The sequence below is a fragment of the Anthonomus grandis genome, chromosome 4 (assembly GCF_022605725.1).
Source record: "Anthonomus grandis grandis chromosome 4, icAntGran1.3, whole genome shotgun sequence".
Taxonomy (NCBI): domain Eukaryota; kingdom Metazoa; phylum Arthropoda; class Insecta; order Coleoptera; family Curculionidae; genus Anthonomus; species Anthonomus grandis.
The window spans coordinates 8,464,131-8,491,998 of record NC_065549.1 but is presented as its reverse complement, the minus strand read 5'-3'; the positions used below and the strand labels follow the sequence as shown (position 1 = coordinate 8,491,998).

The window sequence follows — 27,868 nt, the reverse complement described above, 5'->3', positions numbered from 1 at the left end:
AAATTGAAAATTGAAAAATATGCCTTTAAAAACTGAAAAACTTAAAATGCATGGAAAAAATTAAAAATAGTATCAAAAAACGTTTTAAACATTTTTTTTTTCGGGTTATTTGACTGTAAAAAAAACTTCCTCTAACTCATGAAAAATAGTGCAGACATTTTTTTAATACGTGGAAACAGTTGAAAAATATATCAAATATCTAAAAGAAGTTAAAAATTGTTAATTTTTTAGTGCAAATAAAGGCTTTAAATTTGTAAAAAAACCAAATAATGTTAAAAATACATGAAAAAGAATAAATAAATCCTCCAAATAAGGACTTGCTTAAATTCATGCAAAAGTACCATAAAAATATAAAAAAGTCAAAAACTTAACAGTTACCTAAATTAGTCGATAGTTACCATATGATACAATATTAAATAATATAATATTAATATTACAAAACGTGAATTTCTACGATTTTTATTTTTTATTGTTTTAATTTTAAATATAAGTAAATTAGACTTTTAATTTTCCTAAAAAATACATGTAATTTCTCAATGGAATTTTATTCTTTATAAAAGCATTTTTATAAAAAAAAACGTATTTTTTTAAATAATTACCTAAACTACGTAATGTAATACTAATAGTAAGTACAAACAAAATATAAATTAAAAAATTGTCCAGTTTTACAAGCGTAGCTTAAATTTCTACGATTTCAGTTTACTTTTTTTTTTTATTTTAGTTTTAATGTAATTTTATTGTGCTTTTTTTTTATTAATGAAATTGCACTTAGGATTTTAATCTTTAAGATAGTTCACGTAATAAGAATTTATTTAAGAGCTTTCTGGAACTGAATAATTTTGACTTTTTTTTTGACGTAATTTTTTTAGTTATGAATAATTTCCCAAAAAATACGCGCAATTTATTAATCGAGTTTTTTTAATTTATTCAAGCAAGTTTTTTACAGAAGAAAAGCTAATTTTTTAATATTACATAATTAATAATACAAGAACCATATGAATGAAAAAATTTATCAATCTTACTGGCATAACTTAAATCTCTACGAATCCAATTTGCATATTTTTCTTTTAAGCTTCAACATAATTATATTAGTCTTTTAATTTATTACATTATTAATTTATCAGGATAAGAACAAGAAAAAGGACTTACTTAAATTCATGCAATAGCATCATAAAAGTATGAAAAATAGAAAATTTACTGAGGTCCTAAAAAGTCAAAAACTTAATAGTTACCTAAATTAGTCGAGTTTTTTTGTTCATACAGGCATTTTCTTAAAACAATTAATATTTAAATAATACAATATTACATAAATTAATATTAATATTACAAGAACATGAATTTAAAAAATTCCAGTTTTACTAGCATAACTTAAATGTCTCCAATTTCAATATACCTATTTTTTTCACTTTTAATATAAGTAAATTGGCTTTTAATTTATTGCTTTATTTAAAAAAATTGCACTCACAAACATAATCCTTACATTATAGTTCACGTAATAAAAGTTAATTTAAAATCTTCTGAAAACTAGCATTAGAATTTTAATTATGCGAAAAAATATATATAAATCCTCAATGGAATTTTATTCTTTATACAAGCATTTTCAAAAAGAACGTACGTTTTTTAATAAATACCTAAACTACGTAATATAATACTAATAGTACAAACACAATATAATTTTAAAAAATCTCCAGTTTTACAAGGATAACCTATCTAGGATTTCAGCTTACTTATTTTTTATTTTAGTTTCAATATAACTTTATTGTGCTTTTATATTTTATTAAAGAAATTGCACCCATGAATTTAATCCTTAACATAGTTCACGTAATAAGAATTAATTTAAAAGCTTTCTGGAACTAAATAATTTTGACTTTCGTAAATTTTTTAGTTATGGATAATTTCTTAAAAAATACACGCAATTTAGTCGATTCCGAATATTTTTATTAATTTAATCGAGTCCTAAAAATTTAATAGTTACCTAAATTAGTCGGGTTTTTTTGTTCATACAGGCATTTTCTTAAAACAATTAATATTTAAATAATACAATATTACATAAATTAATATTAATATTACAAGAACATGAATTTAAAAAATTCTAGTTTTACTAGCATAACTTAAATGTCTACGATTTCAATATACTTATTTTTTTCACTTTTTATATAAGTAAATTGGCTTTTAGTTTATTGTTTTATTTAAAAAAATTGCACTCACAAACATAATCCTTACATTACACTTCACGTAATAAAAGTTAATTTAAAATCTTCTGAAAACTAGCATTAGAATTTTAATTATGCTAAAAAATATATATAAATCCTCAATGGAATTTTATTCTTTATACAAGCATTTTCATAAAAAACGTATTTTTTTTAATAGTACACTAATAGTACAAACACGATATAAATTTAAAAATTCTCCAGTTTTACAAGCATAACTTAAATGTCTACGATTTCAGCTTACTTATTTTGTATTTTAGTTTTAATGTAATTTTATTGTGCTTTTATTTTATTAAAAAAATTGCACTTATAAATTTTATCCTTAAGATAATTCACGTAATAAGAATTTATTTAAAAGCTTTCTAGAACTAAATAATTTTGATTTTCGTATTTTTTTTAGTTTTGAATAATTTCCGACAAAATACATGCAATTCTAAATTTTTCATAGCAGAAAAGCTAATTTTTTAAATAGTTAGCTAAATTACATAATTAATAATACAAGAACCATATGAATGAAAATATTTTCCAATCTTACTGCCATAACTTAAATGTCTACAAATTCAATTTGCTTATTTTTCTTTTTAGTTTCAATATCATAATATTGGTCTTTTAATTTATTATTTTATTAAAAAAGTTGTACTTATAAACTCAATCTTAGTAGTAATCAAGTAATAAAGAATCATAATAATTAAAATGGTAATTGTTTATTATATTTCTATATATTTTATAAGCCTTTCCTTTTTTTATTTATTTTATATGTTCAATACAAAACTTATGCTATTGAGCCTTATTGTCATTAGTATTTATATTTTTTAAATTAAATAATTTTTTTTATATTTTATGTTATAATTAATTAATTTAATAATTTTATTTTTAACTTTTTTTTAATAGTTTTTTAAATCTCTAATAAATAACAATGTACGATATTATTTGTAAAGAGAAGGTTGATCTACTTAGTGTTATTTTTAATAATTCAACATATCATACTAATTAAAATCAGGAAAACTATTTTACTAAAAAAAAGACAATTTTTCTTAAATATTTATTTCATTGAATTCTTTATAAATTATTATAAAGCTCAAACCTCATATTAATAGACCAACATAAATTTAAATGCTTTTACTGGCATATCTTGAATGGGTTCGATTCGAATTTATTTATATATTTTTTTTTATTTCAATTGACTTTTAAGTATATCAAGGTAATAATACTTAAAATAAGTTAAATAAAGCACATACTAAATCTAAAACTTAAGATGATTATAATAAAATCTACATAAAATTTTAACGTCTTTAATTTTATTTTAAAATTCCGTGATAATTTTGTTAAGTTTATAATTTAATCTTTAATCAATTAATAAATAATTTTATACCTTGCAATCAGATGTAGATTTTATAAAAATATGAATATTAAACATGCAATATATGTTATAATATCTAATCGTGCCTACATTTCTATCTTCTATGTTAAAAATCAACCTTTTGAGCTTTATTTTCATCAAAATGTATTCTTTTATTACTAAATCTAAATTTCAATGCTTCCAAGGACCATTTAACTGTTAAATTCCAATGTAAAATATTGGATTTCTTGTATTTGCTATATGTTAAAACTTACATAAGCTTATTCCTAAGGTCTGTAAGGTTTGTTTTCAATTTAAAAAAAAAAACATATGTATTATTATTTGATTTATTTATGTTATTCACATCTTTCTACTACTACCTGCCTTAAAATGATTATTATTATTATTTATACGTTTTATTTTCCAAAGCATCATTATCATCATCATCTAGAAAAATAGGAAAAATTATAAATTTACAAAATATATATTTTTACTGCCACTTATACCACATATTTTATTAATAAAACTAAAGCAAAATAAATAAAAACTATTTTTAAAATTTAAGATAAAATTATAAATTACACACAAAACTATACATGCAACAATTTAAGTTCGTAAACTAACCAATAAAAATAATGTATTTTTTGAAAGATTCAATTTAACAAAAAAACTGTCTCTTTTTATAGCTAAACGGTATTAACACCCAAGGAGAAAACATCGCGGATAACGGAGGCATCAAAGAAGCTTACCTAGCTTACCAAAACTGGGTGAAAAGGAACAAATACGAGCCCTACTTACCGGGCTTAAACTACAACCCCAACCAAATGTTCTGGATCTCAGCTGCGAACACGTGGTGCTCCAAATATAGGCCAGAGTCTCTTAAGCTGAGAATTTTAACTGGATATCATTCCCCCGGATTATTTAGGGTACTAGGTCCCATGAGTAATTCCGATGATTTTGCCAGGGATTTCAATTGCCCTGTGGGATCCAAAATGAATCCAGAAAATAAGTGTAGAGTATGGTAGATCTATAGGGTTTGCTATATCGTTGCATCAACGATTTTTTAACTCGTTAAAAGAGATTATTATAGTTCGAGTCGATTTTATTGTTTTTATAAGAAACGTTTATCTCATTTTATTCAGTTTACTGGTAAGACTGATCAAAGAAGACCCAAAAAAAAGTTAAGAATTATATAATTAAAGAAGCTTAATATGTATATTGAGTTAAATAAAAAAATGTGCTTTTGTTTTATTTACTTTAAATGATTGACCATATAATGCGATTTGTTATATAATCGAGATATTAATAAAGGTGATGTTTTAAATAATTATGTTTGCTTTTTTTTGATAATTTAAGGTTTTTTGGAGGTCTTAATTCGGCTTCATTATAGTCATTAAAATGAAAAGAATAAAAAATTTGTGTATTATCAGTAAACACCTGGAGCTTCCATTACTTAAGAGCATTTAAAAAATCTGCAGTATAAAATATATGAGGAGTAAAGATTCCAAAATGGAACCTTAAGAGACACTGCAAGTGTTCAGAGGAGCTGTTACCGAAAGAACATGTTTGATATATATTTGATAAATATGATTTTAAAAGCAAACATTAACCAATATTAAAGCCATAGTATTTTGCTTTGCAGTCTCTTTCTGCTTTTCAGATGTTTTAAATCAATAGGCCTACACTAAGAAAATGACAATTTATGAGTAGGGAGAATAGAAAAAATTAATAAATTTGAGTATCATCTGCATACCGTCAACCGGGGTTATATTGGACGATATTTTTAATTATCTGTCTGTATTTTTTTATTATATGAAACTAACTAATGCATTCTATAATAAGAAGTTAACCTAGTAAACATATTTACATAAAAAAATATTTTAAAAATTGTCATGATTATATTTGTTTATTTTTTTAAGTGATTCAATAAAGTGAAGCGATTCCATTTTTACATTAAAAAAGTACGCGTTGAGCCTGGTAACTAAAAATGCAAGTAGGTAGGTATACCCATTTGATCCCTTAACCCTGTAACTGCAGACCTTCAAACACTAAAATACCACGATGGATTTAAGGCGCAGTTAAAACACTGTGAACCTGTTCAAGTTTGATATTGATCTTGTCTTTAACGTTCGGAAAAACAAAGGAATCCTTATGACCATTATAGGATCTATAAGGCAATTCATATCAATATAACTTTTTGCAATCTTTTCAATTTCCGCAACGAATTCGTTGGTCGTTTCTTTCTTGGTCCCTTCATTGTACAGAAATTTAATTATAGCAAAACAGTCTTCTTGTAATGTATGACAGGTTACTGCAAGTTTACACTTGATAGCGGTTGGAGATACTTACCAACCGAAACGTCGTAAACGTCGTGTTACATTAAATAAATAAGACAATGCAAGTTCGACAAGATGTTTTCACTGTACCATTGTCTACCACCTTCAAAAACAGGTTACTGCAAGTCTAATGTTAAATACTTCCGACGGGGATTCATCGTCCGGCACTTTAGACGAAGAGTCGTCATTAATACTATCATTTTCTAAACAGATCGCAGAGTTTGTAGTATCATTATTGGCATTTTGTTGAGAACAAACAAACAAAATGTAAACAAACAAACAAAAAACAATGTCACGGTCTCATAGGCAAATTTTTATTGGCTGTACGTGTTTCGCCCTGTATAAGCAGGAGAGCCCTGTATAAGCGAAACACGTGTAGCCAATAAAAATTTGCTTATGAGACCGTGACATTGTTTTTTGTTTGTTTGTTTACATTTTGTGTGGTCTCTTGGATTAAATGGATAAGGATTTTATATTTTGTTTAGACCTTGATGCGTTTTCATTAATGATATCTGCTTGAGAGGTAGATAGATACAGTTCACGTACCACCATTCACTTCGCCTAGGCCCTCAAGACTCACCGATTTGCCAGCGTTAATCTTTAGTCGGGAATCAGCACCCCGAAATTCGATCATGTACTGTGCACTCGAAGATATACTTTTGAAAAAATATGTACTATGTGGGGAATGAGTTCACGGATGCAAATCTGGAGGGCTCCATTAAATTAGCAATTGCAAAAAAGAATAAAAAAATATTTTTTGATTATTTTAATTTATCGTAAAAAAACAATTTTTAGTGTTTAACTCGCGATTGTGACGCCGTTTTTCAATATTTTTTCAAAATTCTTGCAGCATTCGAAAGCCTAATTATTCTAGATTTTAACGCAATAACAAAAAAATATTGTATTTATACAGAATTTTTCATATAGGATTTTACTAAAAAGGGATTCGGAAAAAAAAGGTTGTCAGTATATGTCAAGATATTTTGTATTGCAATGGTATCAAGACACCAAAAAGTATTGGACTGGCTTTATTACTTTTAAAGCAAAGGTTGGTTCTTTTAATATTTTTTTACTGTTTTAAATATAAATTAGATTAATTATTTTAATTATATTACAGACAAAAATTTTTGATTGAAAAATTAAACCAGCTAGGACACTGTATAAGTTACCCAGAGGCCCAGAGGTACTTGCAAGTAGTGGCAGCGCAGCACGCGGCAGTGAAAGCAGATGAGAAGGTATGTGAAGTCGGAGTATTTATTCCCTCAAATATACGAAGTATAGAAAATAGCAGTACTACTACTTTATCTTCTTCCGAAACTACTAGAATACTACCAGAACTACACTTTTCTCACCACAATGAAGCCGACACTAGAATATTTGCCATTATCCTATACTTATCAAACCTACAGTACCGTCAAATAATAATAGAGGCCACTGATACCTATATATTTGTTTTGTCCCTCTACTTTATTACTAGGTTATCTATTCAGGAAATCTGGTTTCATAAATTTGACACATATATAACAGTGCACCACGTCATAAAAGAATTATCTATGGATAAGTCTTTAAATGCTCAAATAAATTTGGGTAGTTTACTTTTGAGTATTTACATTTTAACTGGTTGTGATGCAGTCAGCTTTATATTTAAAAAAGGCAAAACCAACGCTTTAAAAAAATGTTTAAGTTACGAACATGACTCAGAATTAAAAGCACTTGTTACTTATCCTGAAAATGCTGGCCAGAATTTAAATAATTTCGAAAACGCGGCTAGATATTTTTTTAAAATTTTGTATGCTAGGCCATTATTTACAGGTGATTTAAATAAATTACGCGCTCATTTATTTCATACCTGTAAATCAGATATAAGGAATTTGCCACCAACCGAGGATGCATTTCATCAGCATATGTTAAGAGCTACGTATCAATTGATTGTCTGGAAGAGCGCTATTTTAATAAACCCAGAAATTCCCAACCCCGTTGATTTTGGTTGGGATTTAAAAGAAAATAATTTACTCGTTCCAAAATTGACCACAATAAGTATTCGTTCCGATGCAAAATTCGAAAATGTGTGCTGCAAATGCAAACTTTAAAGTACTAAAAATTGTAGTTGCTTAAAAGCAGGGCTAGATTGTATAATAGGTTGTTATTGCGAGGGTGGGTGTTCTTTAAATTTAAATTAAGTTAGTTTAGTTACCCAAATATATTGATGTATTTTTTTAGCCTTATATAGTTTATAACGTAACTACCCCGAAGTAAAATTATTTTTTATTTTTGTGTTATCATTATCCTATAGTTGTTTTTATTATAATATACAAATGAATAGTGTCGATATAAATTATTAGTTTAAATAAATATATTTGTTTCTCTATTCACCCAATTTAATCCCTTTTGTTTGTATTTCCCGATGTTTAGATCAAAATTAGTAATTATCAACTAAAAGTTTTTCTTGCCGGTAAAGGCCAAAATATTCACAACATTCTACATTATAGCTCTGTCTGTATGTTTAATATCAGAGACGATATACGCCGCCGAGTCGCGTCGCACCATCGCACCAGACTCTGGCGAGCAGCGAAATAGCTAGAATGTTTCAGCGCTTGACAAAAAAAATCGTATTTCGCAAACCGTTACCAGTAGATAATTTTTTTTTTCACCAAAAACTTTTCCATTTCATTTGGCACATTTTTCGTCGATTAATTATATATCTATCTTCAACCGTTCAAAAATTTGCTCGATGTTGAAATGTTCTCCTCAGGTTTGGTACCGCGCCTCCTTTTAAATAATCTGAAAAATTCTGTATAAATACAATATTTTTTTTTGTTATTGCGTTGAAATCTAGAGTGATTAGGCTTTCGAATGCCGCAAAAATTTTGAAAAAATATTGAAAAACGGCGTCACTCACAATCGCGAGTTAAACACTAAAAATTGTTTTTTTACGATAAATCAAAATAATCGAAAAATATTTTTTTGTTCTTTTTTGCATTTAATGGAGCCCTCCAGATTTGCATTCGTGAACTCATTCCCCACATAGTACATATTTTTTCAAAAGTATATCTTCGAGTGCCCAGGTCAATGTTTTAGAAGCGTCTTTTCGACTGTCTGTTCCCTGACTACTTCGGTTTATGTTTGGGTCTAGTCGTGGTTTGATCCAAAGGAACACCCGACTGTTGTTTATGCCTCCTGCTGGTTGTTTCCAAATTCTTTTCAAAAGTTGTTCTGGATCGAATGGGATTATGCCGGATCCTCGGAAACCAGACCGGATATTATTCGATATGCAATCCTTTGATTTTTCCAGAAGTTTCTTCAGCAGCGAAGGAAATACAGATTTTGGCACAACTCCTTTATAGGTCAATTTCCATACACCCGTTTTAGAAGTGCAAATACTGCAACGTCCAGGGGCTAACATAGGTGTGTCGAATTTTTCGGCAAAAAAACAAATCAAATATTCTTTCCTGCGCAACTTTTGATAATGCGGTAGAAAAGATGGCTTGCCAGGTTCTCGCATATAAGAACCTTCTTGCCCTCCTTTCGTCACAGGTAGGGAAGGGCTGTTTTGAGGAACCAGTCCTTAAAACATGCAGTATCGAACCATCGACTTAGTGTTCTGTTATATTGCGTGTTTTCAGGACCACCTTCCATCCAGTCTGGGTAGAGGTTTGTGCTTTTGTACACAACGTAAACAAGTGCCACCTCTAGCCGCCGTAAACATAACAGACGTTGACATTTTAGAAAAATCCATTATCCTTCGCGCATGCTTCTCTCCACGAGGAATAAAAACTAGGTACATCTATCAGTTCTAAATTCAGTCGTCTAAGTCAGAGTAAAGATGTAGTAATATATTTTATCGATTACAAAAAAACATTTGACAGAGTGCAACACTTCCAACATTGAAGGGTCTTTCGTTGCAATAAGGTACAACATCATAAACTTGTTCAAATGATGAGGCAACCTGACATAGAAAATTGAAAACTCGTGTCCATTTTCAACTTTTGTTTAACATTTGCTCTGAAAATATCTTTCAAGAAGCTCTCAAAGGACATAGATCAACAATATACGGTATGCAGGTGATGGCAGATAATATGAATGACCTCAAAAAGTTTCTTAACATAGCAAGGCTTATGGGAAATAACATCAACATAAAAAAGACAAAATTTCTAATAACCACTTACAAATTAGATGATTCCCAGAATGCAAAGCTATTCTACGATAATGAAGATATAGAACGAGTAAAAAAGTTTAACTTAAAATTTAAATACCAAATAGACAAAGCGAGGAGCTCGTTTATGAAATTCAAATCCGTATTTACGAACTCTGACTTTGGTCTCAACCGCACAGTCGTGGGTCTGAAACTCAAAAAAATTAATTCGTACTATCAGAGGTAGGGCAAAATAATCAGAAGTGATTGCAGATTCACTAATTAATAGCAGCGAAAGAAGAAGAAGATATGCAAGAAAACTTAAAAATTCAATATTTTAACTATTTTCAGGCCTATATCACCATTTGAATCTAATACACGATCAGTAATTTTCCTGGTGTATTTTTTGCTACACAATATTAGATTTATAAACGTTACAACGTTTCCACTTTTATAAAGTGGCCCTCATGGTAATTATTCAGTAAGTTAATGAATACACTGTTACTGAAAAGGTTTTAAAAAAATTCAAAACATTGACGTTTAAATAAAAAGGCTTTAGTTTCCATTACTCCCATATCTAACAATTCTTCTCATAAGGCACGTAAAAAAATCAATTTCAAAAATATTCTAAAGTAGTAGAAAAATGAGAGGAATGGCCAGGAAAGAGTGTCACCCTAGAACTTGGAATCCCTTGTACATATTTTTCATTTAAAAAATAATCAGAAAATACTAGGGTTTTGACTGAAAAACTGAATTCCTAAGTTGAAAATAAAGAAATGGTTTAGGCTTAGGCTTAGAAAAGGACTTAAATAGACTACTGCCGATTTTCATGAATTAGAATGTATTTTGCTGTTTTAGCTTAGAAAAGGTATACATTTTTAGTATGTCAACAAACCTTGGAAAGACTTAGCAGTTGCACTCGGATTTTTTTTCCATACCAAACTGGATTTATCGGATTCTTAAACCTGTAAATAATTAAATTCAATCTTTCCAGAACTTAGTTTTAAAAAAAATTACGCTCATTTAAAGACCTCATGATTTCCTTATTTATCGATGCAGTTTCAAAATCCAAGGTCAAGAAAATGTATGCGTAAATGATTAATAATTTTATAATTTTATTAAGTGCAAAATGTGAACCCTGGACGTACGATTGAGGGTATTACATTTTATTGCACAGATTTTCTCGTTTATTATTTTATTTCTAAATAGTTTCTATAAAGTATTATAACAAGTTTTTTAATAATTTGATGACTTTTTCTATGCTAACTTTTATTATTGTTACATCATTAGCAGCAGACGTGGTGTATAATAATGTTAAAAAAAATTATGTTGGTATAAGCCTAATTATACTGCATAAATTACTATCTAAGGATGATAAGGCTTAGTTACTTTTATTGTGGTGCCTACTAATTATTAGTTTTATGCATTTAAGGACTAAAAGTGCATATTATGCTTTTTAGTGAAATAAAAAAAACAGTTTTTGTGATGTTCCTGTAATATTTCAGGTACGTTTAGATTAATAGATCGGTATGTATTATATATATATTATTTACAATGTACGTAGAAATGTGGTTGTGGTAATATCACCGATAGGAATTAATTAGGTTTTTAATTATTTATAATTATTTTATGTATTGTTCTAAATTTGGAACCTTCATGTGACTTTTTAACGTTTAAAAATAAATTGTATCTCTTATAAATTCTTAAAAAAAGAAAGTTTTTACAAATACTGATAATAATAATATATCCTGTGCTTTTCTCTTTTCTATCTTGGGATTGGCGTTGGTGGGTTTGTTTTTGCTGAATGAGTATGTTCAACCAAAGGGGTTTTCCAAAAGAAAAATTTTACTTATCAGTAATAATAATGAGCCTATTACCAGCGAGCTATAATATTTTACTTAAAAAAGCCTACTAATAAGGTATTTGCCATAACCGTTTAAGATAGTGTTTTTATGATTTTGTCCTTATTGCATTATATAGGTCACTTAAAAAATGTGAAAGCAACAACCTTTAAATATTAATAAAATCATATAAAACTAAAACATATAAAAAAATAAATGACGAAAAATTCTCTGATTTGGTTATCGGGGAATATCCCAACAAATATAATATTAAGAGAATTCGGACTTGGTTAAATTAATAATTAACTGAAATAAATAATAAATTAGTTAATCTAAAATAATTGGAATAAAAGTCAATAGGATCACAATTTGGCGATCTTGGTATTCAGTTCCTTCTAATTGGCCAGTTTGACAGAAAGATCTAAGTCCTGTCGCTGTGATAAAGCCATTTTTTACTCTCAGGCAGTTAAAAACGTTTTTTGTTCTTTTTTTTCTCAAGCTAATTAAAGCCATTTCTTAACTTTTTCTAGATAGTTTATAAATATTTGTTCTAAATATTTAAAGCGGTCTCTTCTAGGTAAGTGAAGCGATTTTATATTTTGAAAATTTAAGCATTTTGTATTAAAAAAAAAATTAAGAATTGTGACTTTTTGTTTCACTAAAGGCGATTTTAGCAAAAAAATCAGATTAACGATCAAAGATTTTAAAAAAATTATTTTTAAAAATAGATTTTAGTCAAAATTAAACTGTTTATATAAAAGAAAAACTTATTATTATTATTAATTATTTAAAGATACTTTTTAAATGTATTATTTTTTTTATAGTTTTAAATTTTACTCTTAAAACCTTATCCCTATAGTTTTTTACTCCTTTAATTTTGTATCTACTGTTTCCTCCTTGTTTATCATGTTTAATACCATGTTCAATACCATAAAAATATAGAAAAATTAAACTTTCTGAATCAAAAAAAGAAAAATTTGTTTGGTTTCATATTATCGATAGCTAGTTATTCTTTGGAGCTTTTCTTAGTGACAAACTGTATATTTTTATATATTTTCATTTCTAAAACCTTGTAAAAATAAATCAGCACTTAAAGCAGGAGTGTCTAAAATTTATAGTAACCAGACTAACATGTAACGTGAGACATACAACTGTGGTTATCAGGTATAGTACTGGATTGCCAGTAATCGAATCAAGACTACAAATAAACATCCCAGTGCTCCATTAGCTATTTACTTCCACAATGTTGGTGGTCTTCGGACCAAGCTTGTCACTCTTTTAAAGGCAGTTACGTGGTTGTTTCTACGATATAATATAATGGTAGAAAGTAATTTAAGCGAACAGTTCCTCGACAGTAAAATAAAATGTAATGGTTTTACGACTTTTAGAAGAGACCGTGATTCATCAACCAGGAGGAACTTTGTGGTGCTGGTTTGTTAATATTTGTTAGGAGTCTTCAAGTGGCTCAGTTGTTTAGTTGTCTTAAGATTTAGATACATTATATAATATCTGAAATGTACTTATTACTGTAGCTTCTGATCCACTATTTCAGTAGTCTTCATCATTTTGGCTATAAGTTGGCTATTTGTTCATTTGAAGAGGTACAGAACCTCTCTCTTCCTCTAGGAATCTTTATTTCCTAAGTGGTTCACTTCAGAATTGAGAAAGTTTACTCTGCAGTATACAGCTCATTTTGTATATACGCAAGATCACACATAGGCAAAATATAAAATAAATCTCGGATCTAGAAATTTATCAATGATGTCTACTTCCACTAGTCAAGATATTTCTAATTATTTTAAAGATTTTTTTCAGACAGTTTATACTGATAAGCAAGAATTGACATTTCCAGGTGACACTGTTACCAACAATAATGTTAATAGTAATATAAACGGTTCGAGGATAATAAATGGGGAGATATTTGAGCAGATAGTAAAACTTTCCTAAAGTATACGCACCAAACACATATTTTGTACGTAGTCCTCGATATACGTACTCCAAAAGACGTATTACGTACTATAGACGTATGAAGGACGTCCACTTTCTGCAGGATTCTACGTCATATGTACATACTTCTAGGGCATTCTATTTCATGTATTGGACATAATATGACGTATCTAGGATGTTTAGATGACTCGTTTTTTGGGTGGTAAAATTTATTTGGAAGAAAAAATAACTTATTTATGAAAACTGCAAATATATTGATTATAAAAAAATACATAAACATATAAAACAAAACATGTATATGTCTAAAAAGCGAAACAAAAAATAAACGTTTAAGAAAATACAAACAAAAGACATTTGTTCTTCGCAACTATTGTGAAATAGTTGCGAATTTTATTTGTTCTTCCAATTCCTGCTTGAAGTGTTGCACCTTAAAATTATATTCTAAAATAAGCAAATGATCAAATAAGTCATTCATTACTACTAAAATGAATAAATATGCTCTTACTTACCATTAATTGGGCTAGATCAATCAATGTCAACAACAGCTCCCTGTCAATTTTGCCAAGCAAGATGGCCGATATACGATTCCGATTTTCACCATACAAAGTTCATGTGACTAAAAGCTTCTTCTTCGTTCGTTCTCGCATCTGTCATTTATCTTAAACACTGTCAACAGTGTCAACTCCCTCATGTTGCCAATTACTTATTTGACAGTCTGTAGGAGTAACATAAACACTGGGTTGCTTTTGCGACCGATTTTGATATATTATTATGACAAATATTCCATTATCTATAATTTTTAGATGTTTTGAAAATCCTATACCTAATTACTTTTCGACCAGATCAACATGTAGATTAACTAAATTTATAGGGTGTGTTAGTCCTTTGGAAAGAGGGAATCTCGATTTGACAGTTGTCTAATTTATACCGAATTCGTTGACTTTTTTTTATCAAAGTAAAGAAACATGCAAATTATTTTTTTTCTGTGTACCTTACTGAAATTAAAAATATTGAAAATAAAACTTGTATGAGAAGAAGATAAAAGAAGAACTAAGAATGTATTTAACAATACGCATATTTGAAAAAAAATCTTTCCTGTCATATAGTTTTGTGTTAACATAGGAGTTAAGACATTTTCTAGGTATTTACATATGTACATCCACGAGAGGTAACTAATGTACGTACGAACTACGTATCCAAAATTACGTACTTAGGACGTATGATGCTGTTTGGGAGCTGCTGGTCTACCTAACCATTGTATGTTCTCCTGAACAATTAGGTTTATTATTTGGTGGCCTGCAACATGTTAAAATTGGGTTCTCGTTTGATATCAAATACGTCAATTTATAGGTGTTCCTCAAAGCGGACACTGTTTGCCTCTACTCTTTACTTTATTTGTATCTGATATTAGTTATAGTTATTGTTTTGATAATTTGAAGTTTTCCAGATCTATTATGACTCATTTGACCACGGGAACTCCTGCAACAAGTCCTTGATAGATTGTGTGTTTGATGTACGAAAAATCAGCTAAATCTTAACATAAAGAAGAGCGCATTTATTAGTTTTACGCGCAAAGTAATGAGGTTTCCTTCTTCCTATTCTATCAATGGTACAACCATTCAGTGTGCCAATACTTTTGAAAATCTGGGTGTCTTTTAGATAACAGGCTGATCTTTGCTGACCATTAAATAGTAATGAAATAAACTCTAAGTACCAGGTCTCAAATTTATTAAATTAAAGTCAAAGGATTACACGTGTTTCGCCCATACCCATATCATATCCACTTGTGTATTCACTAATAAAAAAAAAGAAAAAAAAAGCAGAGAACAGCACTACATGATACAAATCAAGGGTAGAAATTAAGTTAAAATTCACAAAATCGAACGGCGACTAGTTACTACATATTAAAATTATATGAACAAACAATGTGACTTTATACACTTTAGAGTTTATTTCATTACTATTTAATGTAAGCCAATAATCAATTTCTTGGGACTTTGTTGACCACATTAATTTCATATCTGTAAGAAGCTCAAAGATAGTTATGTTTGTTCTAAGAAATTTCCAGTATTTTTTGTGAGGGCTACAAGATTGGTCTACTGTGAGTTAGTAAGGCCTGTCTTGGAATACTACCATATTTTAAAAATCACACAGTTTCTTTCTATTAATTTCTGAGAGTATGTGCTTTTAGGGAGACCATTAGAATAGAGCAGCATAATTACAGTGTGATGGAACAACAATTAAACTTGCCTCCACTTAGTATTCGCAGATGGAGATTTGGTTTACTGCTTATGTTTCAACTTGTGAATGGCTATTCTTTTAAATTCAATTGGTCTTAATGTAGGTACCGTACCAATGGCTAAGATTCATTATACTATGGCAAAGCCAATATTCTATATTCCCTTTCATAGAACCTTATGTAGGATATGGTGTAAATAATCCTATCGACTGGAATTTGACCCTAATAAATAAAATATTGATGTATTTATAATATGTCTTTAAAAACTTGCCAAATTTTTCAAGTCTTAGAACTGAAATATTTTTTATACAGACACAGGTAGTAACCATAGGACCTAAACCGTTATAAGTATCGAAAACCAGAAAACCTTCCGAGAACAAAGAACGCGTATTTCAAGGTCCTCTTCGAGTCAAACATACACGTTGTCGTCATCTTCAAACCGCAATTACCAAATTGGTTTTTATTCCGCTCTTCTATGCACACAACATTGACCTTTCATATAAGTTACTTAACAATTAATCGCTTAATACCAGTCGGATCGATAGTAAATTGTCATTATAGCGATTACTAGTCACACGCCATAGAAAAACCTTTTTTTTATTATTAAGCACCGTATACTCGTACTGGTTGGCGATATTTTTAGCACATACTTACATATCATATCAGTTTCCCAATCATAACGGTAATGTAAATCTAATTTGTTTCCCAATCTAATGTTTAAGCAGTGATTTCGATTTGTTTTTCTTAGTGTGTTTTCTCGTGATAATTTTTTGATAAAAATTATTGGAAAAAAAATTATTACGAACTGTTGTGCAATTCATTGAAACTGTTTGATCCCACGTGGGTGGTGGGGAAGTTTACTTGGAACAGCTGCCGCTTTTTCGCATTTCGTGTGTGTGTACAGTGTACATAGATAAAGAATATATGTTGGGTTACAGTGTATGAATGCCGGTAAGTAGGACGTGCTTAATTAATTATTACTTTATGGCATTTTTTAAAGGTTTTTATTTGCAAAAATTTGGTAAATTGTGCTGTAAAATACGGTAGGAATCGTGTTTTTTGTTTGGATAACTTAGGAAATGTTGGCGTAGATCAGTATTATTTGCGCATGGCTGGCTTTAGTTTATATATATATTTTTTTTTAATTTGTCTTATAATTATATATAATTTTGGGATAGAATATTGTAAACAAAAAGTTCCTAGTTACGCAAAGGCATAGCACGAATATTACAGGAATATACAGTTAGGATATTCTGAAAATATGTTCATGTCCTTGCAATACTAAAATTATTATTTTTAAAGTTCTGATATAATTATCATCGAAATAGAAATCCAGGGAATTTCCTATATAAAATATATTTCGAGAATATCGGTAATGACCTTGTGTGAAATTATTTTCAGACTTTATTAAAATGGATATATCTACTTTATATGTTAAATAGTATATTAATTATTATTTATTAAGAAGAACTTTGCGCCCTTTCTAATACTTCTTTGTGCTTAGAGTTTGATAAAAAAGGAGCGAATGTTAAAATGGGTAGTCGCGAGTAAAATGCATTTTAAGTTTTTGAATTGTAACTTTTGCCGAAAAAATGCTTATAGATAGACCTTTACATATGTGAAAGTTAGTTTTAAATCACTCCATTATTTCTAAAAATATTTGAATAAAACCGAAGTTAATTTCCAATCTTCTAATTTATTTCGAAAATGTTTATATTAAAATATTAATAATGAATATGTGCCTATAACGCTAACATTATAGAAAACAAAAAAAATATAAATAACCAAAGCCAGTATACAAATTTATCCTATCAAATTCCATACTTTTCCCTAACATAAAACATGCATAAATCAAAAATAGGTGTATATCACCTTAAGAATATACTAAATTTATTAGAATTATTACATACATATTCCCTAACTTTATGATTGAATATTTTATTTATTTATTTGGAGAGAACAGTACCTCTGATCTTCTCCACCTTTATTAATCAACAAAGTAGCTAAAATATATCTGTACCTTGGTAGAAAAAGGGCCAATGTCCAAATTTCCCATATTTGAGTTATAGGCATAGGAAGTTAGTTTAATAAAGACTTAACATTATTGAAAAGGCTAAAGTCCAAAATACTTGTGTTTTAGCGAAATAAACAAAATACACAAAGGCCTATGTCCAATTCTAGTTAATAGAAAAAAGGCCAATCTCTGGACTTAGGCCTTTTCAATATATTAGAAGAATAAATTAAATGGCCAAAGTCCATAATATGGACTTTGGCGCTTTTGTATTATTTTATTTAGGAGATTGGCCTTAAGATTTTAATGCGTACCTAGTTTTTATAACCTCAAATTTTTAGTGTAATTTATTATATTATTAGTAAACTGTGTTCTGTGTTTGAATAACGTTAAATTATCAAAATGAGCAAAAGGACCCTGGAAATTTTGTAGAGATGACTGAGAAAAAACTAAAAAACGTGTAAGGAATGAAAAAAGTTGGATGGAAAATGAAAGAAGGGATCGCAAAGAAAAAGGAAAAGAATATAAGACAAAAAAAGGAATCCTACAAAGGGCACCTAATATGTTGGCAGAAAATTTGAAGATGTCCAAAGGCAAGAATCTATTTAGAGATTTCTACAATTTATCAAGGCATAGTCAAGATCAGTTTATAGCGGAAACTGTTAGGGAATGTGCAAAATTTAAAGAACGACAAAGAAAATCAGCTGATAAGCAAATTAAACCTAGTCGAAGAAACTATTCAAGAAAGTACTTTCTCACAAATGAAGATCACAAGAATTTGGAGGTTGGTCAGAAAATGTACCTAAATACTTTTGATTTGACCCTTAAAAAAGTGAGAGTAATTGTGGAAAAAAAAAGATTAAATGATTCAAATATTTGCTCTTCAGACGGTCGGGGAAAACATCAAAATCATTATAAAGTTACCGAGGAAAAAAGAGATTTTATTAAATCACATATTAATAGTTTTCCTACATACAGCAGTCATTACTCTAGAGAGATGACATCAAAAAAATATTTAAGTCCCGATCTTTCAATTGCCCAAATGTATCGACTTTACATTCAGTATTGCGAGGAACAAAACATAAGCCCCGAAAAAGAGTCACTTTACAGACAGATTTTTGATGAAGAATTCAACTTTTCATTTCATGCCCCTGCGAACGACACTTGCTTTAAATGTGACAGTTCAAATGTAAAGTTAAAGACATTTGATGGTAAAAATCTTACAGAAGAAGAAAAAACTAAAATTGAAGTTTTGGAACAAAGAAACGCTCACTTAAACCTCTCTGAAATGGCTTACAAACTTAAGTCACTAGATAGAGAAAACAACAAGAAAGACATCAAATTTGTTGTTGCATCATTCGACCTACAAAAGTGCTTACCTACACCATATTTGCGTAATGGTGTTTCTTTTTATAAAAGACAACTCTGGACTTATAATTTAACTGTTCATCAGACTTCAACTGCCGGCAATTTGGGGAATTTGCTTTTTATGGGATGAGACAATTGCTGCTCGTGGAGGTCAAAAAATTGCTTCATGCGTCCGAAAATACATCTTATCATTACCAAAGGAAACGGAGGTTTTAAATCTTTATAGTGATTCATGTTCGGGGCAAAACAGAAATATTTTTATGTGTACTATGATGAGCTATGTCTTGAAAGAATGTCAAGATCTAGGACATAATTTGCAAAAAATCAACTACAAATTTATGGAGCCTGGTCATACTCATATGAAGGCCGACAAAATCCATGCAGCAATCGAAATATGCAAGAAAAAAGCGACTGCTGAAATAGAAGTCCCCCATGACTGGACTAATTTTATAAGAACTGTGCGCCGAAATCCACCCCTACAAGTTAAGGCAATGTTACAAAAAGACTTAACAGCCTTTATTAAATTTTAACAGCCTTTTGACGGAAAAATTCGTTCATAGAAATAGAAAAAAAAATGAGATTGCTGAAGTTGTTCCGTGGATACGGATTAAATGGATGAAGTTCTCCGTTGAACACCAGTTTCAGATTTTTTACAAAACGAGCATTAACGATAGTAAAGAGTTTAAGGTTGTTGACCTGAGAAGAGGTTCTGTACGAAACCGGCCTGCGATTCTGGATATTGATGTGCCTAAACCTATAAATCAAGAACCTTTACCATTGGCATCAGATCTTAAAATCAAAAATTTGTTAGATTTGCTGCCTTACATTAGCGATTATAACAAACCATTTTATGAGAACTTATAAAGATCTTCCGACTTAAATGTTGAAGATATACAAGACCCTGAGCATGAAGAAAATAACTAACTTTCTCTGTTATTTTAGTGTAGGTATCGCATAAGCAGTAAAGATCTATGGCCACAGAAAATTAATTTTCTAATGCTAAAAAATACGAATTTCGTGTATAAATAAAGATTATTTTCGTAATTGGGATTGTTTTATTGTAGCAAAAAGGCCGATGTCCATTAGCTCTTTAATACCGCCTTGGCCAATGTCCGCGCTTAGGGGCCAATGTCTGTACTGCTTTTCGATTCTTGGGGCCAATGTCCATTTTTTTTGCAATTTAGAAGACTAACAATACATTTTCAAAAAGAATCTCTTCTTAAGATTTAAAATCCCAAAAATAAGTAAAGTAGGAAAAAAGGGTCACAATTTATAAAAATATAAAGTCAATCCATCTCATTAACCCTGTTTTTCTCAAAACAGCTGAAATGGACATTGGCCTTTATTCTACCAAAGTACAGATATATTGGGTAACTTTCTAACATCATCAATGGAAAATAAAGTAAATCTTATATAGCGCGCCTAAGTTACAAACCTCTAAAATTTATTTATTCTAACAAAAAAGAGGAGAAAAAAAAAACAAAAAATAACAGAAATATAACAATATATAATATAATTTATTATACTCTTACAAATAGTAAAAAGAACCCATCTATTTCCCTCCTAATATTTTGTTAGTATTTAGAATAGTTAATTAAATGGTAAATTTAGGTGCCAGATATGTCATAAAATGTTGATTTAAGTTACATTTGGATTTTGAATGTTTACTATTATGTATAAAACTACACACCGCACCGCAAGGATATATAAGATTTATATATCATTTAGTTCTATAGAGTATAGTTGATTTGTTGGACAAGGTCTTGGTTTATTTAAAATTATTCTTACAATGTGGTTGTGAACGACATGTATTTGAGTAAGATGCAAATCGTACATTCCACCCCACACAATTATTCCATATTTTGTAAGAGGTTCCACCAGTGCCCTGATAATATATCATTAGTATCAACTTTTTGCTCGTAATATTACGTAGAACGTAGAACGTATGTATAAGATATCTAATTTGTTTATTTAAGTAGAGCCCTTTTTGATACCTCTTCAGGTGCTTATCAACAAAAATCCCCAAATATTATTTAATTCTTATTACTATAAATTTGAAGAACCCTTACAGTAAGTTTTATATTATATTGATTAGCCTAAAGAAAACATTCTTTGTTATAATATTTTAATATATTTGTCCAAATATATTTGAATCCAACTAAACATAAATATTACTTTAATTTTCAAGTAATTAGTCCTAAAAACTTAATATTATTTTTTTATTAAAGTTCCTTCCTTTTCAGCACTTTTCTCTTGCTATTTGGCATGCTAATCACAGGCCAGAGACAAAAATGGTATTGTGTGAACAGAATTTAAATACTTTAGGTAAAGTACCTAAAATTTTGCTTTGATCTTGTGGTTTATATTAAACTAAAAGCATACGCAAAATAGAAGGCTATAATTTAGACCAATCTGTGATTTAAAACATATTTTAATCCTCTTGAACAGAACCTTAACTGATTTTATTAGACATATTTTTAACTAAATTAACTTTTATCGACTTTTTCTCACATCGTTTAATTTTATCAGCTGACAACTTGGTTTTTGTTTTCTTTTTTTGGAAAATGTATATATTATGATCCCTATAAGCAACAATATAAAAAAATTATATACTTTTAAAAGGCGAAATGTAAAATTATAAATAAAATATAATTAAAAATTGGGAGAATACCAAAATTTAAAATTTTTATATTTACCCGTTTCGAAAATAAGTGGAAAAAACCATCTTCAGGTGCCCTCTTTAAAAGGGGCGTAGCTCCCTTGGGGGGCGTTTGCCGATATATGTTTATAGGAAAAAGTGAGGTTATTTTTGACCAAAGAATACAGGGTTCGCGTTTCGTCCACTAATTTTGGGACACCCTGTATAATTATCTTTTGACAAGAATTATTTATACCTTTTTTTATTTCTTTTACTCTGCTGAACTTTGTTTTTTATATTTTGTCATAATTTCCTGCCTTTTATTTTCATTATATATAAGATCACTATAAGGTCTTTAAATAATTAAAAATCAACATTAGGAGGCTCCGATGATGGCACAATATAAGCGAAACGCCAACAATTATAAGGCATGTTATTAATTATTTATTTTAGGATAAATATTTCAGTTATTTACAAAAATTACACATGGAAAATGTTTGATTACTTTCAGAGTAACATTTTTTCAAATATTTATTTTTCACGTATTTCAGCAAAAAATTAATTGTCCCTGTTCAACAATTATTTAGTTGGGGCTTTTTAAACAATAGTTTTTATAAGGTTAATTTAAGATTAGTATTCATTGTTATTCGAGGTCTTACAGTGTCTTACACCAACTTTAAATTTTATATTTGTTAATTTTATGAATAAAGTACTTTTATAGTACACACTAAGATCCTATAAATTAAATCACTTGGTTTTTTTTTCACTATTTTATCACAAACTTCTAAATTTACCATTAAAAATACTTAAAGGTGAAAAATTGTATTTTTTTGCCCTTTTTTGTCAAATGAAATCTTTCCATTTTTCATGCTTTTCTGTGCGTAATTTGTCTTCTCGATATTTGGATTAAGATTCTTTTTGTCTTTCTTTTTAAAGGTTTTGTTGATATCCGATTTAATTATTTTGTTCGAAAAAATTGATTTTATTACATTTAAGTATGCGTCCAATAACTTTGTAGCAAATAATGACTTTGCATTTATATAACTTTTTTTTAATCAGTTTGTATGTTTAAATGGTTACTTTCAATTAAAGATTTCATCACGTTTATTGATTTAAGTACACTGGCATTAAAAAAAAATTAAATAAATATAACCGGTATAAGCGTTTGATAACATTAATTACTGCTTATTATTGACTATATAAAAACTCTTATCATTTGCGATTTGCATCCGTGATTAGCACTATGGGAGCTCGCATATTAATTTTATTTCATCAGTGTTAAATAAGCAACTGTTTATTAGGTACTTCTAGGGGGTTTACAATTTAAATTAATCATTAGTGTTAGTGATAAATAATATTAAATAGTTTTTTTCTTCAGTTTAGGTTTGATGAGGAATAGGTGATACACAAAATGGAGGATTACAAAGAGGCCGAAGCGAGGAAAAACAGCAAAAAGACACACCCATTTCGTACTGCCAATATATTTTCGAAAATATTTTTCACGTAAGTTGTTTTATTTTTAGAACTATTTTGTTATTTCTTTAATAGCTATTTAGCATGGTGCTTTTTCCTTGTGTTTTTCGAAAAAAGGGTAGTTTTTTTTTCTTACTTACTTTACTATGGACTTTTAAGGCCATTTTTTCAAAAAATGTGTAACACCTTAGATTTTCTATTGGAAAAAAAGCATCAATAGGAAAATTAAAATTTTAAAATTGTTTATTGGGTTTTAAGTTCTATCAGGTTTTTCTGCACGAAAAACAGTAAAATGAAAATTATTTTTTTGGGTAGCATAACATTTAGTGAATTTTTGTTTTGTTCTCCTCCAAAGATTCTATAATAAATAATAATTATTTTTTTTACTTTCCCATGGGAAATGGAAACTTTTGTCATACATTTTTTTTAATTTAATTGCCTTCCTTCAGATTAAATTACAGAAAGAAAAGTTCCATTGTTAATTTTTCAATTTTTTCAAAAACTTCTCATTCTCTTTTATGAGTTTTATATTCAGTTTTTTTTTTACATGGCAATAAAAATTATTAGCTCAAATTTTAAAAGTTTTTCAGTAATTATTAATTAAACCCAAAAAACTGTCAATACCTTCTTCGTTATTTATTTAATAAAAAAAATTGCATCAATTGCAAAAAACTAAAAATGTGATCTTTTATAGATTGGGGGTTTTTCTCCTACTTAATGAAATATAAAATTATTGTTTATTTTTCTTAATATGGTTTTTTTTATTACGAACTCAATGGCCATTCTTATATCGTTATCTTCCTCTGATGTATCTTAAAGAACGGAAATAAAATCTTATTTTTCATGTCTCATGAAAAATTTAAAAAAAAAATAAACTAATAATTTTATCAGTCATTTAAGATATTTAATAATTTTTGCTTAAAATTATATAAACATTTTTATTTTGGCACTGATTTACAAGTTCTTCAATATCGAAATGTATAAAATTTGGTGCCCTAAATTATGCAAAATGTACCTCATAATGAGATATTTCTCAGAGCAGGGATTTAACTGCTTTAATGACCTGGTTAATGAAACTGATTATCTGGATTTTAATCTCAGCAGTGATTATAATGTTCAAGTTCTAAGTGTCTATTTGGACAAGGATATACGTATATAATTGGTATTTGTTCAGTTCGGGTACCAAGAAACGATTTATTTTTTATTTATTTTAGCATATTTTAAGTCAGTAATAAAAAGTTTTTGCTTATGTTTTAATCATAACCCAATAGTGCTAATAATCTTGGATATGAGAACAATGAACAGAAATGAGAACAATCTTTTATTTTTATAATTTATTTTTACATAGATGGTTGTTTCCACTATTCCGAAAAGGTTTCAAAAAAGAATTACTCGCTGACGACCTCTTTCCACCTTTACCCTCGCACGAATCCACCTATTTAGGAGACAGACTAGAGAAACAGTGGTTAAGGCAACTAAAAACACGACCGAATAACCCTTCGCTATGGAGGGCAATCGCCAGGGTGTTCGGAAAAGAATTTATTATATTAGGGTTATGTTATTTATTTTGTGAGTTATTTGCAAGGTAAGTTTCCAAACAAAAAAAAAACAATAATTTTAGTAACAATTTTGATTTAAATTCTAGACTGAGCCAACCGTTCTTCCTATCCAAACTCCTGGAATACTATGAACCAGGATCCAATATGCCCAAGCAAGAAGCCTTTTTGTATGCGGGTGCCATTGCTGTTTCCACGTTCGTCTCTCAAGCCTTCATCCATAATTTTATGCTTAACAACTTCCATTTGGGTAAACCCGGAAATATGAAACTGTAGTTTAATTTTTAACACGATTTTCGCTTTTTTAGGGATGAAAATTCGGGTGGCAACTTCAGCCCTAATTTACCGAAAAGCCCTTAAGTTAAGCAAGGCCGCCCTAGTGGAAACCACCGTGGGGCAAATGGTAAATCTGATCTCCAATGATGTCGGGAGATTTGAACTGGCTACCACACATATCCACAGTTTATGGATGGCACCGGTTGAACTTACAGTGGTGTTGGTTTTAATTTATTTCAGTTCGGGACCCACTGGAATGATTGGGGTGATAGCGCTGATTCTGTTCGTTCCACTACAAAGTAAGAGAATTTTGGGGTTTTTTTTAATTTGGTCAAAAATGATAAATTATTTATCACATTATTTATATTTGAAAAATTATGATATCTCAGTAGTGATTTTAAAGGATTGGAATAGTAAAATATTTTTCTTGGCAGTGATGTAAAGCTCTCAAAGTAAAATAACTGTTTTTCCATATCTTCCTTAAATTGTTAAATTATTTTCTAATATAGTAGATTCATTATTGTTTATGAATTAATTATTTAATCGAGATATCCATTTCTGTTACAATATAAAAAATTGGATGCAAAAACGCGTACTAAGGAGGAAGACGTTTGACGAAAGAGGGAAGGATAAAAAAAGCAAAATGCCATTTATTTATAAGCATATAAGTCAGAGAGAATGAAAAGAAAAGAAAAAGAAACAAAAGCTTAGGAGTAAGTACAAAAGTACAACTGCAAAAGAAAACAACAAAATAATTTTTAACATATTATATAAAATTGGCCAAAAGAAACACTACTGGTAGGCAGATACATTACTTACCACAATCAGCTGTTCTATTATTTATCCAGCCGATCAAAAATTAATTAATATAAGAAAGATAAAAAAAATATGGAATAACCAAAAATATGGAGAAACATGTATAAAATTTTAAGTATGTTAGGTAAAGGGAAAATTTAACTAATTTTGAAGAAAATAGGAAAAAGGTCGGAAGCATTTAATGTTAGGAGATTTTTATATTTTAATAGTTAGCTCGCCATACCCACGGTTTTAAATACCTCATACCATTTTGTATCACTCGACATTCCCCTAATTCGGCAGAAGTGCTCGTGATTTATGGCTTTGTACCCGGAAAGCGCTGAAAAATACGCGCCGTCAAAGGATCGGTTCCCGCGATAAGTTCGAGCCGCCTGTAATAAAAAAGAAGTAGGGCATGCAAAAAATAATAGTTGTAACGAGTCTGAATTTCGGTTTTCGCCTTTAAAACAGTCGTTGGAGAGTAGTCTTTGCGTTATGTTAGACCAGGTGGTTGCATATTAGACATGTACCGGGCTCCGCGCTCTTTTATAAAAATCCATAAAATATAAATAGTTGTATATAAAGCAAAGTGTAAAATCAGAGATTGCCGCGATTAACCAGTTAAAGTTTAGGAGAATAAATTAATTTCTCGTAACCAATTACACGACTTTCTTTTTCTGTCTACAAGTCGAACACCCGACGTAATCCCTAATTAAATAGGGTGGAACCTAACATAAAATTTTGATCCTTCGTGCCTGATGTGGAAAATATGGTAGTGCGACCCATATTTAGTGTATTTTCGTCGATGTTCCAGCAACCAGTGTTCCTAGTAGCAGGAAAACAAGTCAATAATTAAAGGTTAGTCAATTATAACCCAAGTAATTAAAGCCAGCAGTAAACCTAGGGTCATCCTGACTTCCAAACCGTTACCTTAACGTTTTTGATGAGCTGTTTTGTTCAAATTAAGTTAAGATTTGTACAAGTTGGTTTTAATTACACCTATAAAGTTTGGTTTTTATTTTCTATTTACATTTTAACCTTCGTAACCTACAGTAATTAAGCTGTTTTGTGGATTTTTACTTGAAACCTATATTTATATTTTAACCTAGTTCAATAAATGCAACCATAATTTAATGAAGAGTTTATATAACCCTTAATAAACTAAATCTTTCAACCCTAAAAACCTATTTGACATATTATAAACTACATTTTTAGCTCTAAACCTTATTTTTTTGATTTAAACTTATATGTTTTTAATGTTTTTAAGATTAAAATTCTCATATTCACCCTTCTAAGAATTGAGTTATGCATTTTAAATAGATTTTTGCATATATAGCCTTAAAAACAACATATTTGTATCCAGCCTACTAAACTATTGATGATAAAATTTAATAATTTAATTTAAATTTTATTTGGTGTGTTTTTTAGTCTCTTTCAGGTTTTGTAAAATTTTTTAAGCCTTGGTTGTTTAACCCATTAATTTTTATATTGTTGTTTTAAGATTTTTAACCTTTAATTTTTCTTTTTTGGCATAGGTAAATAAGTGCAAAACTTTTTATTGTTTTCTCAGTTACCATCAAAATGACGGAAGATCTTAGTTCAGAACAAATTTTAGATAAAGCTAAGGCAGAAATAAAATTCCTCATTAACAAAAGAGGTCACATGAAAGCCTCTCTAACTCGCTTCCAAACATTTTTAAATGCCTTA

General features: G+C 29.1%; 2 protein-coding genes and 1 long non-coding RNA gene across 8 annotated transcripts in view; 2 read left to right on the top strand and 1 right to left on the bottom strand.

The window, feature by feature from the left end:
- Positions 1 to 4,877, top strand: part of LOC126735763 (neprilysin-2) — a 43,366-nt gene extending 38,489 nt beyond the window's left edge. Inside the window, exon 13 of the mRNA XM_050439861.1 lies at positions 4,236 to 4,877. Coding sequence (XP_050295818.1) covers positions 4,236 to 4,574 — 339 coding nt within the window. The 3' untranslated portion in view covers positions 4,575 to 4,877. The remainder of the gene's footprint in view (positions 1 to 4,235) is intronic.
- LOC126735765 (uncharacterized) overlaps positions 1 to 16,857 on the bottom strand; it is a 73,818-nt gene extending 56,961 nt beyond the window's left edge. Inside the window, exons 1-2 of the long non-coding RNA XR_007660502.1 lie at positions 16,699 to 16,857; positions 14,315 to 15,284 (exon numbers count right to left, since the gene is read on the bottom strand). This is a non-coding gene — a long non-coding RNA (uncharacterized LOC126735765). The remainder of the gene's footprint in view (positions 1 to 14,314; positions 15,285 to 16,698) is intronic.
- The window catches only part of LOC126735761 (probable multidrug resistance-associated protein lethal(2)03659), a 39,770-nt gene continuing 23,134 nt past the window's right edge, over positions 11,233 to 27,868 (top strand). The window contains exons 1-6 of one of the 6 annotated variants that reach the window (XM_050439855.1): positions 16,596 to 16,952; positions 16,987 to 16,995; positions 23,440 to 23,564; positions 24,883 to 25,119; positions 25,180 to 25,340; positions 25,399 to 25,665. In XM_050439855.1, the coding sequence (XP_050295812.1) occupies positions 23,473 to 23,564; positions 24,883 to 25,119; positions 25,180 to 25,340; positions 25,399 to 25,665 (757 nt within the window). In that variant the 5' untranslated portion in view covers positions 16,596 to 16,952; positions 16,987 to 16,995; positions 23,440 to 23,472. Of the gene's footprint in view, positions 11,523 to 16,595; positions 16,996 to 21,724; positions 21,749 to 23,224; positions 23,363 to 23,439; positions 23,565 to 24,882; positions 25,120 to 25,179; positions 25,341 to 25,398; positions 25,666 to 27,868 lie in introns of those variants that run through there. The other 5 variants (XM_050439859.1, XM_050439854.1, XM_050439858.1 and 2 more) reach the window with 5 other exon arrangements.